Below are 21,550 nucleotides of genomic sequence, written 5' to 3' on the forward strand. Positions count from 1 at the left end.
GCATAGTAACCAATCACCTTCTAGTTTCAGCTTGTTCAATTAAAAGGATAAGGTCACCCAAAAAAAAAAAAAAAAAAAAAAGAGAATAAATTGCACATTTTTTTTGCAGGTAAAAAAAAAAATGTGCATTTACGATTTTTTTTTCCTCTTAAGAGCCTGCAAAGCATTACACCAATGATCAGCAGACCGCAAGTGCAATGTCAGGCTCCTGCAGACTGTACCTCTGATATAGACAGGCAGTTATTTCAGAGAAAGAAAGAAATAGAAAGAGAAAGAAAGAAAATATTCCTGCGCCAATGCAAAATAAATCAATCAATATTCTAAATTGCTGCTGTGCAAAAATGTGAAAAAACACAAATAGTGATATTTATAAATTAAACAGCACAAAATAGACCTACATACAAATATTAGTAAATCACAAAACATAAATGTCCCATGTTCATTAGTGAATATCTTATATCAAAAATCTTCAAGAAAAACACCACAGGACCACTTGTGATGAGGACTGGGGATTCCAAATAATCTTAGGATCAAAGAAAACTTCCACCTATCACCCGTGCACACCAACATCAAATGCACTCACCAGATATTGGTGAATGAGAATCCTTTAAGGATATTGGGGAATCCTAAACCCTCTTTTCATCAGCTCTATGGTAGCCTACACCACCAGGTTAAGATCTTCTTTCAGGTCCTCACCGCAGCTTTCTAATTTGCTCCACCGTATCACCAAAGAAAAAAAACTTATATAGTGTAATAATGCCAGATCAATATTGAGACAAAAGACAAAATCCAGGCCACTCACATTTTATCAGCTTGTAAAGGGCACATTTATAAAGCCAGTACCAGCCTGATGATAAGGACCAGCTCACAGCCACATATTCCAGGATTCTCACAACCAATGTAGCCAGATGGAAAAGAGGAACAGCAAAGAACCAGCATAAATCCCACAGGATGGCCTCTGGAACGCATCACTCGGCGTGCGTTCCACTCACCGGAAGTGACGTCAGACGTATGGAGTAAGGACTGGAAATGCGTCAACGCATTTCGCCCCTCCCATCGGGAGAACGCCCGGCTCTGGAGACTCTAATGAGAGAGGGGGATTCTGATGTGAAGGGGGATCTCTGTGGATCTCTGATGTAAAGGGGTGACTTTGGGGACCATGATGCAAGGAGGGGGGAGTCTGGGGAAACTGATGTAAGGGAGAACTCTGAAAAACCTGCTGTAAGATGGGCTCTGGAGACCCTAATGGGGGGGGGGGGGGATTCTGATGTTATGGGGAACTCTAATTGTAAAGGATGTTAGGGGGGGGGGCAATCTAGGGAGCTTGATGTAAGGGGTAACTCTAGGGACCATGATGTAAGGGGGAAATCTCTAAACCCTGATGTAAGGGGAAAGGGAAACTCTGGGGACCTTGATTTAAGGGGGTGACTCTGGGGACCCTGATATAAGGGAGGAACTCTGGGGACCCTGATGTAAAGGGGGGAACCTTGAGACCCTTATGTAAGACAGATGTCTATGTGTGTCTGTGAGACTGCTACAAAGTAACTTCTATTATATACGGTGTCAACTAATTCCTGCGGCTGAGATTGACAGTTGTGTGTGGATAGCTGTGGCCATCAAGCATGTACAATGCAATGGCAGGATGTCGGCGGTACCTGCTATTCTTGACTATTGCTGACGGCCAGCAATTACCTGCACTTTGTATGCATCCAGTCATGATCAGCACAGGTATTCACTGGCTGTACAAACAATCGCAGCTATCCACACACAGCTGTCAATCCTAACAGCAGGAATCAATAGGTTCTTGCCACTGGGATTCTCTGTATAGTTAAAGTGGAATTCCACCTGAAAAAAAAAGTCAGCAGCTACAAAAACTGTAGCTGCTGACTTAAAATACAGCCACTTACCTGTCCCCCGGTTCAATGGTGTCCTCACCACCGCTGGTTTCACCGGCCGTCTTCTTTCCCTGGTGTCGCCATCTTCAGTGTGGGCACTCGACTGTGACAGCTTGCAGCTTCACAGCCGGGTGCCCACTGCGCATGTGGTTTGTGAATGGCACCGTAGTCTTTTAGGACTTGTCACATGTCCCAGAAGACTACGGGGAGGGAAAACGATTGCAGCGGAAGTTGGAGCGGGTACCTGTCAAATCTGGGTACCTCCCTGCTCCCCAAAAGTGCCAATCCTTAATGGGGAGCGGGGAGTGGAACTTCCCCTTTTGGGTGGAGCTCCACTTTAAATGTCACTTTTAGAGCTCTTTCACACGGGCTTTCTGATAGGATCCGCCTGTCAGTTTTTCAGCTAGACCTAATCTGAAGCTCCATGCAGGAGCTCTGTCTACTTACATCTGCTACCTCGGAGTCTGTCCAGGTCCAGACAAAAAATGGAAAAGGACGACATCCTTTTACATTTTTTTTCTGAAACTAAATGTGGCAGATCAGAGGAGACCTGATGTAAAAAGGACACAAGTCAGTTTATATCCACCAACCCAAAGATCCAACATGGATCTGCAAATAGGTTTGCCACCCCATCCCTTTAGAACCCAACGCATATTAATTACACAGGTTCTGAGTCTAATTTAATGCAGATAAGATGCTATGCGAGTTTAATGACCACCTTAATCAGCCACAGAACCTGTGTAATTAATGTGTGTTTGGTTTTAAAGGGATGAGGTGCCAAAATACTGAATGGGCACCTGCTCAGGTTGCACAGTGAGGGCTCATTTACACTTGTGGTGCCTTCTGAAGAGTGATCTGCAATGGATCGCTTTTCAGAGGGCATCTGACAGGCAGTGGGGAAGCATTAATGTTGCCTCCTCATCCCCTGTTTTAACACCTAAACACCTAAAAATCTTCACCACTGCACCGCAAGCGCTTGGTGAATTTGTCACATATGGTGGCCGCTACTGCCCCGGCAGATGCAACAGTGTCCCGTCTCCTGCTAAAGTGGGAGCAATTGGGGGGGGGTAAAAACACTACATAGCCATGAACCGAATCCCCCCAGAAATAAAAATTATCTACAGCCCTTCAACATGCTGCTGTTTCTCCTTCTCCTGGCTCACTGAGCTCCTAGTGCAGCTGAGAACAAAGGGAATGTGATAACTTATAAAAAAAAGGGGGGAAAAGGTGTTTATATTGTTTTTATAACTATACACAAATTTTTTGCCTTTCATTTCTTTTAAATTGAATGGGTTGTTTTAGATGATAGTTCACATATATTATAATGTCTCCCAGTGAAGACTTGAAATAGTCAGTTTTAGGCAGGCCGTACACTGGGGGTCAGCAACAGGTTGATTTTGATTTACCATTAGATGACAATAATGTGACAGATTGCAAGCATGCAGTGCCAGCCAACAGATCCTGATCCCACTCACTGCCTCTCAGACCTCAGATCAGAGCACAAATAGGCATCGCAGAGCTAAGAGAAAGTCTTGTGCCTGGCACACATAGTACTTTTTTCATTCAACCCAGAGGACTGAATGAAAACATACTGGGAAGGTCTCTATACTGACTATGTGATGTTACCCAATCCTCTTGTATTGAACTGTATTGTTGCTGTATTGTCTCCCTTTATATTGTAAAGCGCTGAGCAAATTGTTGGCGCTATAGAAATCCTGTATAATATTAGTACAGTGATCTCCCTGCTACGCTATTGTATTCTGATAAGTGTATTCTGTCCCCGCCAGAACACACCAGTCAGCCCTCCCAGCCATTGGCTGAGAGTGCTGATCAGATGCCGATCAGCTAATGGGTTTAAGGCATTCTCATTTGACAGAACCTGGTCATGAGATTGGCTTCTGTTGGGCAAGGACCTGTAAACATGGGCCAAATGTTGGCCATGTGTATGGGCCTTTCACTCCTCCTTGGCTCTGACATGTTATGACACACCATTTCACAGCAGATGCAGTCCATTTTTTTTTCTGCATCGAAAATGCATGCACAGTGTTTTCCATGTATTCCAATGGCCCTAGTTCACTCCAGTGTAGTCAGTTCCAGTCAGTTTCCAGTGCAGAAAAAAAAACAGAACATGCTGCATTTTTTTCTGCACAGAACTGAACTGGAACATAGCAAACTGCAAACACAGAACATAGCAAACTGCATCAGAACTGCATGTGGTATAAACTGTAAGCAAAAACGTATCCGGAATGCATTCGGAGATCTTTTTTGTGGTGTGAACTGGCCCTAACTTTGCTGGGCTCCAGTTCATTTGAGGTCTAATTAATGCAATTTACAAAAGAGGAGAGAGTTTGTTCAGTGGATGATTTTACCTTAGGCAGATAAATGTTTGTATTAGAAGGGGAGTATTTTTGCTTGTGTGAGAAAATGTGCATTAGTTACTCCTACTCTCTGAAATGAGTGTTATGTACTACTGACCTCTACACGGTGTGCTACATACTACTGACCTCTGCACGGTGTGCTACATACTACTGACCTCTGCACGGTGTGCTACATACTACTGACCTCTGCACGGTGTGCTACATACTACTGACCTCTGCACGGTGTGCTACATACTACTGACCTCTGCACGGTGTGCTACATACTACTGACCTCTGCACGGTGTGCTACATACTACTGACCTCTACACGGTGTGCTACATACTACTGACCTCTACACGGTGTGCTACATACTACTGACCTCTGCATTACTACTGGCTCTTGCGGTTTGCGCCAGTTACTCCGGATCGGACCTGTCGTCCCCTTCGCAGCAGGCTCATCCCGGGCACATACCCCCAGCGGGACCCCTCTACCACCGCCGGGGGTGCCCAGGGGCGCGACCTGGTCTCAGTCTTGCACCAAGTCCATCCCCACCATCAGGGGCCCTGGTGAAGAGGCAGACTGGGACTTAGACTCCGCGTCCTGGGAAACCCCGTGCTGTGGACCACTAGAGATCCCGTTGGGCGGAGCCTGACAGTACCTTGCGGCCATGACTGAGCCTGGAAGGGGAACGTCCCCTCTGGATGACATCTGCCGACAGATGGAGACCCTTACATTGGGAATTAGGGGTCTACAGGAGGGTTATACTAGATTGGACAATCGCATGCAGACCATAGCTACATCTACCGGGGGGTCTGGGGAACCCACTAGGGAGACACCAGGGTTGTTACCCGCACCTGAACCCCGTGTCCCCACACCAGAACGTTTTTCTGGAGACCGAAGTAGATTCAGGGCCTTTCGTAGCTCCTGTCAGCTATACTTTGACCTCCAGCCTCAGACCTTTTCCTCCGAATCAGTGAAAGTAGGGTTCATCATTGCCCTACTACGGGGTGGACCCCAAGACTGGGCCCACCGGCTCCTAGAGAATCAAGACCCGCTGTTGAGGTCAATGACAGTATTTTTTGAGGCTATGGCCCTCTTGTATGACGACCCGCTGCGCACCGCAACGGCCGAGAGGGCCCTATATACACTCAGGCAGGGTCACCAGACAGTGGAGGACTATGCCGCCGAATTCAGGCGTTGGCATAGTGACAGCCAATGGAACGAGGCGGCTTTGCACCACCAGTTCCGCATTGGGTTAGCTGAATCACTGAAGGACGAATTGGCCCGAATAGACATACCTAGTACTTTGGAGGCCCTAATAGCATTGACTATTCGAATTGATCGCCGGTTGCGGGAGCGCAGGCAGGAAAAGTGCAACCAAGGACGAGGACCAACTGAAACACCCCCTCAGGCTTCAACCCAGTTCCAGCCAGCAAGCCAGAACCAGGATGCTATGGATACACCCAAGACCGGGCCACCGGGAAGGACACGGCTGACACTTACACCTGAGGAACGCCAGAGGCGTCTTACCAACCATCTCTGTCTATACTGTGGGGGAGCAGGCCATGTGGTACGTACCTGTCCAGCCAAGGGGGGTAAGTGTTCCGCTGTTTTTTCTACGATCAATTCTACCAGTGTGGGCAACACTTGTTATCTATCGGTACCTGTGTCACTTCAGCTGCCAGGGAGAACGGTGGTGACCACAGCAATTGTGGATTCTGGGGCGTGTAGTTGCTTCATAGATTTGGACTTTGCAGTTCAGCAACGAATCCCCCTACAAGCAAAGGAGGTGGGATTGAATATTTTCCTGGCAGATGGATCCCGTATTAAGTCAGGGGTGGTGGACCAAGAAACCCCACCTATCCGTACCACGATATCGACCCATCATGAAGAAATCCTTCGGTTAGACGCCATAGCGTCCCCATTATTTCCAATTATTTTGGGGCTCCCGTGGTTACGAGCCCATAATCCCCAGGTGGACTGGAAGACGGGTTCTATCCAGTTCCTCTCCACATACTGCCAGCAGCATTGCCTCCCTAAGACCTCCCCGATTCCGGAGACCTTGTTGTGTCTAGAGACAGATGTGGAACTGGCGCAAGTCATTCCTTCGGCCTACCATAATTTTTTGGATGTGTTTAGCAAGCGGGGGGCGGACACTCTCCCCCCGCACCGAGGTTATGACTGCCCAATTGATCTCCTCCCAGGGTCGGAGATTCCATTTGGGCGGATATTCCCCTTATCCGAGCGAGAGTTAGGGGTACTGAGAGAATATATCGATGAAAACCTCCATAAGGGGTTTATTAGACCCTCCACGTCGCCAGCTGGGGCGGGCATTTTCTTTGTGGAAAAAAAGGACAAGTCCCTCCGGCCCTGCGTAGATTACCGGGACTTGAATAAAGTCACGGTGAAGAACCGTTACCCACTACCACTAGTCCCCGAACTTTTTCAGAGGTTGAAGTCAGCATCTGTCTTCACTAAATTAGACTTGAGAGGTGCCTATAATTTAGTCCGTATCAGAGAGGGGGACGAGTGGAAGACAGCATTCCGTACCAGATTCGGACACTATGAATATTTGGTTATGCCCTTCGGCCTATGCAACGCTCCAGCCACCTTCCAGCATTTCATAAACGATGTGTTCAGGGACTATCTGGATGTCTTCGTCATTGTATACCTAGACAATATCCTTATCTTTTCCCCAACTTTGGAGGACCATAGGGGTCATGTGAAGCGCGTGTTAGAACGGCTCCGCCAACACAGCTTGTATGCCAAGGCAGACAAGTGCTGTTTTGAACAGAGGAGTATTTCATTTCTGGGCCTAACCATCTCGCCCACGGGAATAGCCATGGATCCCCAAAAGGTTTCGGCCATCTTAGACTGGCCAGCCCCCACCGATAAGAAAGCGGTCCAACGCTTTATTGGCTTCGCGAACTTTTATAGAAAGTTCATTAAGAACTTTTCGGGCCTAGTATCCCCTATCACCCAGCTGACCAGGCAGGGGGTCCACTTCCAGTGGACGCCTGAGGCACAGAGGGCTTTCGAAGCTTTAAAAGAATTGTTTACGGCAGCTCCTATTTTGAGCCACCCTGATTCGTCCTTGCCATATATCTTGGAGGTAGACGCATCCGAGAATGCGGTCGGGGCAATCCTGTCCCAGAGGAAGGGCATCAAAGAGCTTGTGCACCCGGTGGCTTTCTTCTCCAGGAAACTAACTCCTGCTGAAAGGAATTACGATATCGGGGATCGGGAACTCTTGGCGATCAAGGTGGCACTAGAGGAATGGAGATACCTGTTAGAGGGGGCGGTACACCCGATATTGATTTTCACGGATCACAAGAACCTAGAGTATTTGAGAACAGCTAAACGTCTGAGGCCACGTCAGGCCAGGTGGGCACTGTTCTTTTCACGGTTCTGTTTCCATATAACTTATAGGCCAGGGTCTAAGAATACGAAACCTGATGCGCTCTCCCGCATGTTTGGGGACCCCGAAGAGAGTCCCAAGCCGGACACCATCCTGACCCCAGGGAATTTCCTAGCTCTCCAATCAGAGCTACATTCTCAATTGCAGACCGCATCCGTAGGTATGCAAGGCCCACCCGGTGTCCCCTTACTAAATAGGGAGGGACTCCTCTGGAAGGAGGATCAGATTGTGGTCCCTGAGGAAGCCCGTACATTGGTATTGGGTTACTGCCATGATCACCCACTGGCCGGGCACTTTGGGGTACGTAAGACCTTGGAGCTGTTACAGCGTACCTTCTGGTGGCCTAATATGGCCAGAGAGTGCGAAACTTACGTAAAAACCTGTCCTGTTTGTCAGAGGAACAAGCCTACTAGGAATAAGGCTTGGGGTCTCTTGCGTCCATTACCAATACCCGACAGACCATGGACAATGATTTCCATTGACTTTATTGTGGAACTTCCACCCTCTCAGGACCACACAGCAATCTTCGTGATTGTAGACCGCCTGTCCAAGATGGCCCATTTTGTACCTCTAAAGGACACACCTACGGCCCTTGAGACAGCACGTGTATTTATTAAGGAAGTGGTAAGACTCCACGGAATTCCCAGGGATATTGTATCTGACAGAGGGGTTCAGTTTACATCCAGGTTCTGGAAAGCTTTATGTGATACCCTGGGAATTAAGCTGTCATTCTCCTCTGCTTACCACCCACAGACCAATGGCCAGACGGAGCGTACAAACCAGACCCTAGAACAGTACCTCAGGTGCTATACCACCTTCCTCCAAGATGACTGGTTTACTCTCCTGCCACTTGCGGAATTCGCATATAACAATGCGAGTCACTCGGCTACTGGACAGTCCCCGTTTTTCGCAAACTACGGGTTCCACCCTGTATTCCTGCCAGATCTGATCCCGGAGGTCGCAGTCCCGGCCACGCAGGATATGTTGAACTTTTTGTCAACCAATAGTAAGGTATTGCAGGAAGCAATGGCAAAGGCCCAGGGTGACAATAAGAGGGCTTTTGATAAGAAGAGAAGGGGGGAATTGAGTTTGCAGCCAGAGGACCAGGTTTGGTTGTCCACCGCAAATTTGAAAATGCCCTGCCCTTCGAAGAAACTGGCTCCCAAATTCTTGGGGCCCTTTCGTGTGAAACGTAAGATCAACGAGGTGGCATACGAGCTTGCACTGCCCGAGTCTATGAAGGTTCATCCGGTCTTCCACGTGTCCCTGTTGAAACCAGCAACTCCAGATCCCTTCCCAGATCGAAGGTCCAAACCACCGGAGGCAGTAGACGTGGATGGGGAGGAGGAGTTTGAAGTTGAAGCTATCTTAGATTGTAGGAAGAGGGGAGGCCGAACTCAGTTTCTGGTTAAATGGAAAGGATATGGGGCGGAGGAAAATTCATGGGAGCCGGCCCAAAATGTGCACGCCCCAAGACTTGTGCGGGAATTTTTTCAGAACCGGCCATTCGGTAGGGGTCGGTTGGGCATCCGGAGGTTGCCCGTAGGGGGGGGGCCATGTCAGGGATCCCGGGTCCTCGGCGGTGCGCGCATGCGCAGACGGCCGATCTGTCCCGGCCGACAATCGCGCCGGCGGCCGCGCATGCGCAGTAGCGATCGCGGCCGCACCAATGGGAGAGCAGGGCGCTCTATTTAAAGCTGCCCTGTGCATCTCCAGGTTGCCGCAAGGTCTTGTTCCTGATCCTGTAAGTACGCTTCCTAGTTGCCAAACTCTGCCTGTTCTGACTTATGCTGACCCTCTCCTGCTCTGACCCCGGCTCGTCCCTGACCATCCTCCTGCCTGACCCCCTGTACCGCGCTGCCCGCTACCTGTTGATCCTGGCTTGTGACCCCGACCATTCTCCGCTTACTCCCCCTGTACCACGCTGCCCGCACGATACCGACCCGGCTAGTCTGACCTTGCTCACTCCTAGCTGTCACCCATCCATCCGCTCGGATCGGACCCGTCGTCCCCTTCGCAGCAGGCTCATCCCGGGCACATACCCCCAGCGGGACCCCTCTACCACCGCCGGGGGTGCCCAGGGGCGCGACCTGGTCTCAGTCTTGCACCAAGTCCATCCCCACCATCAGGGGCCCTGGTGAAGAGGCAGACTGGGACTTAGACTCAGCGTCCTGGGAAACCCCGTGCTGTGGACCACTAGAGATCCCGTTGGGCGGAGCCTGACACTTTGCATTACCTAATCAAACTCTACTCTCTTTGTTACACATTACTGACTTCCTATAGACCCTTAAATTCTTTGTACTACTAACCCCTGAACTCTTTAAACCTTGATTACTTTTTAATGGGACCTTGCTAGGATTTTTTTTTTTGCACTGCTCCCTGGTGTTCTATAAAAATTGCCTACCCCTACCTTGGACAATACATTCTGAAGGGTAAGGAGAAGCCCAGGAGTGGAGTAACCTAAGGGCCCGTTTATGTGTCTGTGTTGTAACATGCGTTGCTGCTTTGCACTGCCATTTATTTTACTTTGGCACTCCAATGCATGGGGCAACAACTGCATTACAGCACACCACAACTCATGGCAGTGCAGAGTAATGCGTTGCAGTGCATTCGAAAAAACAGGTCATGCTTTTTTTGACAAGGTAGGATGCATCGGTAGACAATTAATTTGAATTGCCTGCCTTAATGCAATGAATGTTAACATGCAACACAATGGACATGTGGATCATGTCTGTACAGGTGTACCTCGGTTTATGAACGCCTTGGTTAACGTAATTTTCGGTTTACGAATGAAAATCCATTGAAAATAATTCCTCGGTTTATAACTTTTTTCACAATACGAAGCAAGTTTCCCCAGGATGCATTGCGTCTGGGAGGTTTATAGCACCCGCCCCATACATGCTGTGGGTAGCACGTGGTGTCGAGTGTGGAGGTGTTGGAGCGGTTTTTGCATTGAGTTTTAGAGCCATTCTGGAAATTTTTAATCATGTCCCTGTACAGTATTTATGCCTTTAAAGTGCACTTCATAAAGAGTTTTGAACAGATAAAAGACTTTTTTTTTTTTACTTTTTTCTGACCTCTGGAACAGATTAATTGTTTTTCAATGCATTCCTATGGGAAACTGTGTTTCGGTTTACGAATTTTTCACAATACGAAATGTCTTGGAAAACGCATTAAATTCGCAAACCGAGGTATGCCTGTATTTGCCAGTTAGCCCACTTATTGCAGACATCAAAAAGAAGATACAACCCAAATATTTTTAATTTTTAACTCTCGATTCCTACATGTAGTAGAAAGAAATTAATCTAAATGTAAACTTTAAAAAAAAAAAAAAAATTTATAGCAAATCTATTTATCTTTCTTTAAATAAAAAAACAATTCCATTTCATACGTTTCCATAATGTATGTTGCTCACAATACAGCTTTGTTTGGCTTGTTTCCAATGTCGGATTTATGTATGTTGGTCCCCTAAGCCAACTGTCTTGTGCCTCCTCTCATCAAAGGAGTTATGTGCCGTCCTCCCCCGAGCCATGCAGGAATGACTATAATCTGCTAATAACAGTATACCTTTAAAGTATATGTGTGGATGAAAAAAACAAAACAAAAATATGCAGTAAATAACTGCAATACCTGTACATTGTCCCATGTTTTGTCCCTTCAAAGACCCTGCAAGCACAGAAAAATACCTGTTGATCTGTCAAAATGCTCTTAGTTTCATGTTGTGGGCTACGTACTGATTTCAGGGAGCGCTTTTTGATTGCCATATTCCCTTGTCACCATAACCTGTATGATTATACTGTCTTGTTTGGTCCCAAGCTCTACTCCACAGAAGGCAAGGCTTTCATCAAAGAACCCTGCTTTGATGAATGACAAACAGCCTGAAACAGCTGAATGCGGTATAAAAAGCTATATGTGAACGGTACATCAGTGGTTTTGGATGTGCATCTGGCCAGAGAGATGAAAAGCAATGATTTGAATGGCTTAATGCACTGTCTTGAAACACAGAGTAATCTTTTTTCCTGACACCAACATGGCAGCATGTGGGTGGGGCCTATCATGCCCATGCATTAGGGGTATTTTAGCCAAGGGCATGCTCACCAATGCCTGGGACCAGGCGGGGACTGCTACAAAAGTGACTGCAGAGCTCAATCTCAGTCTTCATGGGACCAAGATTGAGCTCTGCAATCACTTTTGCAGCAGTTTTTTTCTTATTCTGGGTTACAAAACTGCGCAATGTCCTTTTGTCTCTTTCAGTCAGCTGAGCATGCCGATCACGCTTACACTATCAGATGATGTTTTCCCAGAAACTGTGCATGCCGTCATAACCTTTGGTACTGTACCTCGCAACATGGCAAATAAATTGGCAACTTTAGCCACAGAGGCACCAGCTAAGTGAGCACCAAAAATGTGCCGTCTTTGAGGGTTTCCACCTCATCCTTTTACCCACATGGAAGAAAAATATATTTGAAAAATATTCTTCCTAAATATATTGACATATATTTGAAATACTACAATTTTGTCCATATTCAATTATATATATATATATATATATATATATATATATATATATATCATTACATGTTGAAATGTGTTTTTTATATATTACAAGATATTTTATAAAATATATTTTTTAAATACACAAAGTCATTTTAACATATATTTTTACATAGATTTGTAAATGCATTCCAAAAATGTAGATTAAAATGTATTTTTAAAGACTTACAATATATATACACATTTATTGAAATACATTGAACACAGCCAAAATTGTAGTATTTCAAATATATGGCAAGATATTTGGCAAGAATATTTTTAAAATCTATTTCAAATATCTTCCATGTGGGTAAAACCGAACACATTAGGCTCTATGCACACGGGGCGTTTTAATAACGCTGGTAACAGTAGCTGTGTAAAGTCACATTTCAGCGTTTTGCCAAGTTTTTTCATGCTTTTTTACTAGAGAAAATGTTTCTTTTTGCTTGTAAAAGTCCAAAACCGCCTGTTTTCTACGATATACCACATTTTTCAGCATTAGAGCGGTTTTACAGCTAAAAAAAAAACTCTACTAGAAACCCAGTAGTCCTGGGTTTTTTTTCCAGCCAAAAAATACCCCAGCCGAAAACCGCTGATTACAGCCTGTGTGCGCATGGACTGTGCATGGGGTTTATTGGCTGTCAAAAGCCCAAACCAGCAGCTGTAAAACCATCCAGGCTGCATGAGGACTTAATAATTACACAGTTCTGAGGCTAATTTAATGCAGATAAGGCACCAAGTGAGTTTAATTACCACTTTAACCACTTCCAGTCCGGACACTTTTACCCCCTCCCTGTCCAGGCCAATTTTCAGCTTTCAGCACTATCACACTTTGAATGACAATTGTGTGGTCATGCAACACTGTACCCATATTAATTTTTTAGCATTAGATAAAGCTTTATTTTGGTGGTATTTATTCACCACTGGGATTTTTTTTTTTTTGTTGTCATATAAATGAAAAAGTCCTATGCTGGACTCCATCGAGAGCCCTGCATGTGGAGTACCTATTTGCATTCAGTGAGGCTCCATTTCTCATCTTCCCCGCCTTCTGTATGCTGATATAATGACAACTTTTTCTTATATATAGCAAAATCCTCCTACGCTCTAAAGGAAGTGTACCCTAATGTAAAGCTGCCAACACTCTAAACTGATACCCAAACAGTGTATACAAATAATAAAAAATAGTGTAGTGCTTCCCCAAATAAATTAAATATATACAAATATATGTACATATATAAATATACACACAATACAGTGCCCAAAACAATGTGTTACGGTCACCTGGGTGACCTATAAAAGTGATATCCACAACAAAACATTGACAAAGACCCCCAGGGATACGGGGATAGAAAACAAGTGATAAGTGCCAAATGTGACCACACTACAAATCACATATAAACACACCGAATACTCTAATAGTCCATAAATACAAAACTAAAATGATGGATGCTTCATATATTCATGCAATGTGCAAATGGTGTTTAAAATCCATGAAAGTGTCAGCATACTTCTTCCACTGTGGCTACAATACCTCCTTCCGGCGACCCCAAATGGCCAAAAAGCCTTCAGGATCACCCTGGATCCTTTTCAATCCTGGTTGGTATTAATTCATCTGTAATTCCTCTCATACAAGTCTCCAGGTCACTCAGGAAGAATATTCAGCGAAATATGTATCTCACCAACACAGTGAGCAACAACAGAGAACCTCCATAGTGCAGTATTTAGTAAGCCAAAATCTCCTTTATTTAATAGAAATCAATTCCACTCACATTCTTGCAGTCCCTGCACGTGATCACTGATTGGCCAATCAGTGATCACATGATCAGGACCTCGCACAGAGGTCCCGTATGATGATTGGTGTTCCACTGTGTCCGGAGTACTCAGCGGGCACTGGATCACAGTGCTGCGTGGTCCTAGGGAGCTCGCACAGTCCATAATGGTGGGCGTCATTTATGAACGGCAACCCGCCCCTGGACTGCCACCGTTCTGCCGTTTATATACAGCGGCCGGACGGCAAGTGGTTAATCAGCCACAGAACCGGTGTAATTAATATCTGGGTTTAAGCCTGGGTTCACATTGATGCAGTGCAGCATTTGCAGTGGTTACTGTGCGAATTCCACATCACAATCGCACCCCTTTCATGCGAACCGCTGAGGGTGTGAATACCCATGTGATCCGACTCTAATGAAGCCCAAAAAAGGGTCCTGCACCTTTTTGATGCGGTGTGATTCTCAGCCATACAAAATGTATGTCTCAAATCACACCGCACAGAATTCGCATACGATTTGCACAGGAATGGGGATATGCCACGCTGTATATGTGTGAACCCAGGCTCAAGGGATGAGGTGGCAACCCTGCCCTCTGTAAGCTCAGTAATCGCTGACATGACTCCATATTACTAGCAGCGCACCCAGTGAATGACAAAAATGAGGCTTCCCACCTGTTAGCTAGGTGTCTCATCACACAGCGAAAGCAAAACAATGTTACATCACTTTCAATGTGAAACATGTTGTCACTTTCACACACACATCGTGCAGCTTCCTTTTTTTTCCGTCTAACCCTGTAAATAATGAAGAATAGGACTGCACACAGGATTCAGCTGTACAGGGATGGCAGTGCAGAGTTTGGACAGCAGGTGGTGCTGCCTCACTAACCATGGCGTAGAACGGGCGCTCCGCTATGTGTGTCTAGCTGTGTTGGATTGTCTCTGCGGTTGATTGGCAGCCCTGTGTTGGTACCCGGAAGCGGAGTGTGTGGTGATGGCGGGATATTTTGCAGAGCGATAAGCCGGGCTGTTCAAGTTCACTTGGGGATGACTCGCCGTGCTCTGAAGTTTCCGTCCTTTGAGGAGGGAGCGGCCTCCAGGGGCACAGATGGGACCCATGGTGACAGGTAAGCAGAAAGTCTGCTGTCACCTGAGGGAGGTGTGTGGGGGGAGAAGACAGCTGGGTGGTCTTTATACAGGTCCGCTACACGGGAATTGGTGTCTCTGACGTCATTTATATTGGGCTTCCTGCACACAGGGCTCAGTGGTAGTAAACCCCTTTATCCACTATATACAGGTGAGCCTATGACAGGTCTTACTGGTAGGTAGTTTACATGTCATCTCCTAAAAACATACATGTGTAGCAGCCGGTAACGTCACTAGTGTATATGCTCTCAGGCGGCATGCCTTCCATTGAGAGAGCTGCACCGCGGCCATGGTGTGTGCAGGAGTGACGTCATCGTGGCTCGGACATTCAAATGGATGGAGCCTGCGAACCCCAAAAAAAGAACAGATTAAGTTGGAATTCCTCTCAGCGGTGACAATGCACTGCTGTAGGTATCCATAGGTAAGTCTGCTTGTATGGGGTGCATATTAACCACTTGCCAACTGCGCTATAGCCGAATGACAGCTACAGTGTGGTTGTCCAGTTCTGGGAGGGTGTCATATGATGTCCTCCCAGAATGCTCCTTCCCATGCGCCCATTTCCGTGATTGCTGTGTCCTATGGACACAGCTGATCACGTGATATGGTAAAAGGCCAATCACAGCAGCCTTTTACCACGTGATTAGCTGTGTCCAATGACACAGTAGATCACCGGTACATGCACTTGCTTGTTATCAGCTGCATTTTCCTCACACTGTCACGGCAAGAGGAAAGTACTGCTGATAACCGGCAATTGTCAGGACGGATTGTCACCGATCATCAGGGCAGAGATGATCAGTGCTCAGCAGTGCCCCCCACCAGTGCTGCCAACTTGTGCCTAGTAGTGCCACCCACCTGTGTTGCCAACTTGTGCCTAGTAGTGCCACCCACCTGTGACTAGTAGTGCCACCCACATGTGTTGCCAACTTGTGCCTAGTAGTGCCACCCACCTGTGTCGCCAACTTGTGACTAGTAGTGCCACCCACCTGTGTCCATCATTGTGCGTATCAGAGTCGCCTATCCATGCCACCTCATCAGTGTCGCCTATCAGCGCCCATCAGTGCTGCCTATCAGTGCAGCCTCATTAATGCACATCAGTGAAGGAGAAAAGTTATCTGTTTGCAAAATTTTATAATAGAAACAGAACTTTTTTTTTTTGCTTTTTTTTGTTTATAGCGCAAAAAATAAAACTCCCAGCTGCGAGTTAATACCACCCAAATAAAGCTCTATTTGTGTGAAAAAAATTATACACTTTTTTTAATTCTAATGCAAAAAAAAAATTTTTGGGGGGGGGGAAATACAGTGGGAAAAATAATTATTTGATCCCCTGCAGATTTTGAGTTTTCTCACAAAGAAAAGAAGGATATATACATTTTATCATAGGTGTATTTTAAATGATAGAGTCAGAATATCAGGGTGGATAAAAATCAAAACAATCAGATTTTTTTTATTTAAATCGGATTTGTTTGATTTAAATTGGATTTTTTTGAATAAAATGCTTTTTGAGGAAAATATATTACCATCCAAAGGTTAATCCATCATGAAATAAAGATTAGTTTTTTAATTATGTAGAATAAGGCTGTATATGTTTAATTTTTTTAGTAAATAAATTCCATTAATCCATTCACAATGTCATGCTCTTCCAGAGGTTTTTGTAAGATTATTGGGCAGTTTCTCTGCCTACAAGATATTATCACAGATGCTCGGTTTACTTTTGCAGTTCTCAAAACTGAATTTGACTCAGCGGAGATCACATGCCTCTTCTTCACAGCAAAAATGTTATAACATGAACAGAGTTAAGAAAAAGACCTTCATCCTAACTTCTACAAACCTATGAATACAGAATCAACCCCTTCAGTGCTAAGTTTCAAGAAGTTCAGTGAATAGAATAGAAACAATATTTTTCTGATTGTTTGGAGTGGAATAGATCTGCACAAGAAGAAAGTGAAACTAAGTGTGAGGAGGAAGGGGCTGACAGTCTAAGTTTCTTAAAATATATATATTTTGTTTAGCCAAATTAGTTAACAAACATGGATGTTTGTTTAAGCAAATCACATATGCTTGAATGTTATTGTTTCAGTTGAATAAATCTATTTAAATTGTTATTATTAAGGTAATGATTATTTTTCTCCTTCCTAAGTACAACAGAAAAGTTGACCAAATATGAATGATTAACCTATTAAACTGGGGATAAAAAAACTAATATGAAGAGTTATTCTTAAAATCTTCATCTACTTGCATATTAAAGTTATACCAGCAAGTATTAGTCTATGTAGAAAACTATGATTTAAATCAATCCTTACTGACTAGTGATTTAAATCGTGATTTAAATCAGTTTGATTTAAATCAAATCCACACTGCAGAATATCAACCAAAAATCCAGAAAAAAACACATGGATACAAATGTTATAAATTGAGTTGCAGTTCAGTGAGTAAAAGTTGTAGAGAAACCCTTGTTGGCAAGCACAGAGGTAAGACATTTCTTGTAGTTGGTTGCCAGGTTTGCACACATCTCAGAAGGGGTTTTGGTCCACTCTTCTTTACAGATCTTCTCTAAATCCTTAAGTTTTCTTGGCTGTTGCTTGGCAACTCTAAGTTTTAGCTCCCTCCATAAATTTTCTAAAGGGTTAAGGTCTGGAGACTGGCTAGGCCACTCCATGACCTTAATGTGCTTCTCCTTGAGCCACTTCTTTATTGCCTTGGCGGAATGTTTTGGGTTCTCATGCTGGAAGACCCATCGACAACCCATCTTCAGTGTTCTGGCTGAGGGAAGAAGGTTCTCATCCAAGATTTTACAATACATGGCCCTGTCTATTGGCCCCTCAATGCGGCAAAGTTGGCCTGTCACTTCTTTTTAAAGAAAAAGCCCTGAAGCATAGTGTTTCCACCTCCATTCTTGACTGTAGGGATGGTTTTCTCGGGGTTATAGTCAGCATTTTTCTTCCTCCAAACATGGTGAGTTAATGCCAAGAGAATTTGTTTGTTCTCTTGGACTCGTACGCCTGTATAGCGGCTTTTCAGTTTAGTCACGTATTTGGACCTATGGGAATAGAGCTTGTTTGTGTTCTATTTTTAATCATTTGCTTTTGCACCTCCAGTCGCCTGGCAAACATTTGTTTTTATATTTCTTGTTCAATTGTTTTTATTGGGACCTGCAATATATGTCTTTAAAAAGCCTCAGAGTAATAATTTTTGACATCACATTGATGAGATACTGTTGAGTTGATAGACGTTGTTTGTAACAATGTGGGATATCGGAAAATGAATGGTGACAAATGATTTTTCTCGTTTACAAAGAAAATAGAGATTCTAGTATATATTTGCAATCGCCTGTCTTTGATACTGAGGCACCTCTGATTTCAATAGGTTCCAGAATCTTAAAGAAGAAAAGTGGATTAGGAAAGAGAAAAGGATAAGGAAAGTGTGGGGGATGGGGAGGGAGTAGAGTGTGAATAGGCCTGTTTCAAAGATGCAATGCTCTCAAGTTTAGTTGGGAGTATCATATCCATGACAACCACACCTTCAAGAATTTTTCATGGGTGTCATTTGAAATGTCTAAACATTTTGCATTCACCATGGTTCCATGTATTCAGGAAAGTGCTTTAGAAAGGTTTACCATGGAGGATTTCCATGAATGAGCAATCGTTTTGTGTGATTGCCTTAAACTTATAGGTGATTAATTTTGCTTTGGAACATGAAGCCTCTGTAACAAGCCTTATATGGGGTTGTGTTTTTTTTACTTATCCCTTCTTATTCATGATTTGACTGTTGTATAATAACTTCCACATTATTTCTAACTGGAATGTATGTGTGGGAATTCAGAAAGTGTGTCTAAGATACTCTTTAGAATTCCATCTTGCTTCCACAGTGCAAATGTCTGTCTGGGTGACAAATCCATGACCCCGATGGACGCTCCATTGAGCTCCTACGTACCACTGCAGCTGTCACACAGACAGTGGAGTAACCAAGAGGTTTTTGTAGCTGAGCAGGCAGAGCCTGATGTCATCAGGTCCTCTCCCCAGTGAGTAGACCCATACCCAATAGACAGCCTGCTGTTGGCTAAATCCTCCTTTCACCTGCTATCAATCATAAGAAGAACAGATGGAGACCTAGTCTGAGCTTCACTATGAAGCTGCGCCCACTTTCAGCAACACTGGTTGACATAAACCTGTGGGCTGTGTAGCCAACAGCGTCCTTGAAAGCCAGTGATGGGAGATGGGGAAAGCAGTGGCAAACATGCCAACCGTACTATAGAGCGTACAGAGACGGGCACTCTGCCTGTTTGTACACCAGCTTCGAACTGGAGGTATTTCTGTTTGAATTTCATACAGCAATGGTGCCATTTTTTCTGTAAGTGGCATGATTACGACTTGTCTAAATCTGCCACATGTCAGTAGAGCTACTGAAACTGACCACAGGGATTTTTGAATCTGACATAGGCCATTTTAAAGGGCATTACCATCAGAAAAGTGGTGGTTTATTGAATTCCTGCAATAGTGTTTTCATCCTTCCCTCTTCTTTTTTTTTTTTTTTTTTTGCTGGATGCCAGCTAAAAGCTGTAATTGCCGAGGCCTGATTGGCGGGGGAAAATTCCTTGCTATTGCACAAAAGGATTACCTGTGTCAGCGTGTGGGGTTTTGGAATTGTGTATTTGACCTGCAAGTTGATCTCCTTCTTTCCTGCTTCAAACAAATTTAGAATTCATTTAGATTTGTATAGGAATGTGCAATACCTAGTTGACATGAACCTGTCGATACAGACTAAAAAAAACAAAACGTTTTTTTCTTAAGTTTCCTTTATATTGTTTTCAATATTAAAAAATATTTTGTTTTAAATCTGCTTTGTATTGTTGTCATTATTAAAGCATATGTACAGTACCTTGAAAAAGTATTTTCAGGGCCACACTTTTCAGATTTGTAAAAAAAATATTTGAAAACCATTTATCATTTTCATTCCACTTCACAATTATTTGCCACTTTGTGTTGGTCTGTCACATAAAATCCCAATAAAAATACATTTTACATTTTGAGGTTGTAACATGACAAAATGTGGAAAATTTCACGAAGAATGAATACTTTTTCAAGGTACTGTAAATCCCAAAACAAAAATGTTTTATGTACTGCAGCCCACCAGTCCTTTAATGTAGTGACTGCAGAAAATTTCTCTCAGGATTTTTTTTTTTCTTTCTTTCACCCTGTAATGCTGTGAATAACACGCTTCCTTGCCTATTTATATCTACACTAATTTCTCCATAGTATCTATGGAAGGAGCTATTGATGTCACACGGGCTAAACTCCAAACACTTCTGCCCTTGTTCATCTATGTTACAGGGTTGATTGAGGGGATTAGTAGTTTAAAAACAAAAAAGATAACCTAGTTTATGCTGTCATTTCAGCTCATATCAAGTGACAAGCACACTGCCGTTCTGTTAAGACCAAGAGCTATTTTCTGAACTTGCTGAAAATGTTCTTAGTCTGATCAAAGGAATCTAATGCACCTGGCAAGCTGCAATATCACAATTTTTGTTTTTGTGATGTGGTTTAGATGCACTTTTTTTCTAAGAAAACAGAACAGAGTGCTGACAAGGAATAGCTTTGTTTTGTGTTTTTTTTCTTTGTAATGTTTAATATGTTCTTTTCCTTTCAGAAAGCAACATATAACAGATTTCTTTAAACCAACTTGCAAACCAGGTAAGTGTATTATAGACCCCAGCCATTTTTGTAATCTTCTTTATAACTACTGCATACTCATTGAGCCTTCTGTCCAACAGATGACCTTTGTTCTGCACTTAAAAACTTCATTGGCAATAAGGACTTAAAACTACAGACCCAAGATATTAACTCCTATGATTTCAATAAAATTCCACCACTCAAAAGACGGAGGAAAAGCCCAGCACAGTCACCCAGCAAAAGACCCATCATAGAAGCCCTTCTAAAAAGAGACAATCAAACAATTGTAAGAAACTTTAAGGCTTTTTGTGCAAAATGTGGCATGAATGTACTATCTCCTAAGGTGGTGATTGAAAGACTAACTTTACCCGTCAGCACACTAGTTCATTTAAAAGAAGGGTTTAAAAAATGCTCTGAAAGTACAGAGATTGTCACCCTAAGCCCTTCGTCCTTTAAAAGTTTACAATCTAAAAATGTAAGACCACTGTCATTTCCTGGAAAATCTCATAATCAGCAATTTTTTGATGAAAGGAGCCAAATTCCAGTAAGTGGACAAAAAGGTCATGGTCCTCAGCAACCGTATACCTTAGTAGACTCCAGTGGACCCCATAACCGGTCCCATGGAGGAATAACAAAGAAGAAAAGCACTCATCTGGCAGTTAGTCTGGGGAAAACAAAGGGACATGAATTTCTTTCAAAGGTATGGTTGCATGTGGCTTTGCTGTTTTTATCTTTTTGTTTTTTGTGGGTTTTTTTTTTCTTTTCTCTTA

General features: G+C 44.0%; 1 protein-coding gene and 1 long non-coding RNA gene across 3 annotated transcripts in view; one reads left to right on the forward strand and one right to left on the reverse strand.

Moving 5' to 3' along the window:
- The window catches only part of LOC149457824 (uncharacterized), a 52,111-nt gene that overhangs the window by 11,129 nt on the left and 19,432 nt on the right, over positions 1-21,550 (reverse strand). The window lies entirely within an intron of this gene.
- Positions 14,935-21,550, forward strand: part of SLF2 (SMC5/6 complex localization factor 2) — a 65,577-nt gene continuing 58,961 nt past the window's right edge. The window contains exons 1-3 of one of the 2 annotated variants that reach the window (XM_089683294.1): positions 14,935-15,095; positions 20,758-20,801; positions 20,882-21,480. In XM_089683294.1, the coding sequence (XP_089539420.1) occupies positions 15,016-15,095; positions 20,758-20,801; positions 20,882-21,480 (723 nt within the window). In that variant the 5' untranslated portion in view covers positions 14,935-15,015. The remainder of the gene's footprint in view (positions 15,096-20,757; positions 20,802-20,881; positions 21,481-21,550) is intronic. The other variant, XM_089683295.1, reaches the window with a different exon arrangement.

The sequence above is a fragment of the Staurois parvus genome, unplaced genomic scaffold (assembly GCF_062004578.1).
Source record: "Staurois parvus isolate SC_StPar_1 unplaced genomic scaffold, SC_StPar_1.0 ptg000303l, whole genome shotgun sequence".
In the NCBI taxonomy this organism is placed as follows: Eukaryota; Metazoa; Chordata; class Amphibia; order Anura; family Ranidae; genus Staurois; species Staurois parvus.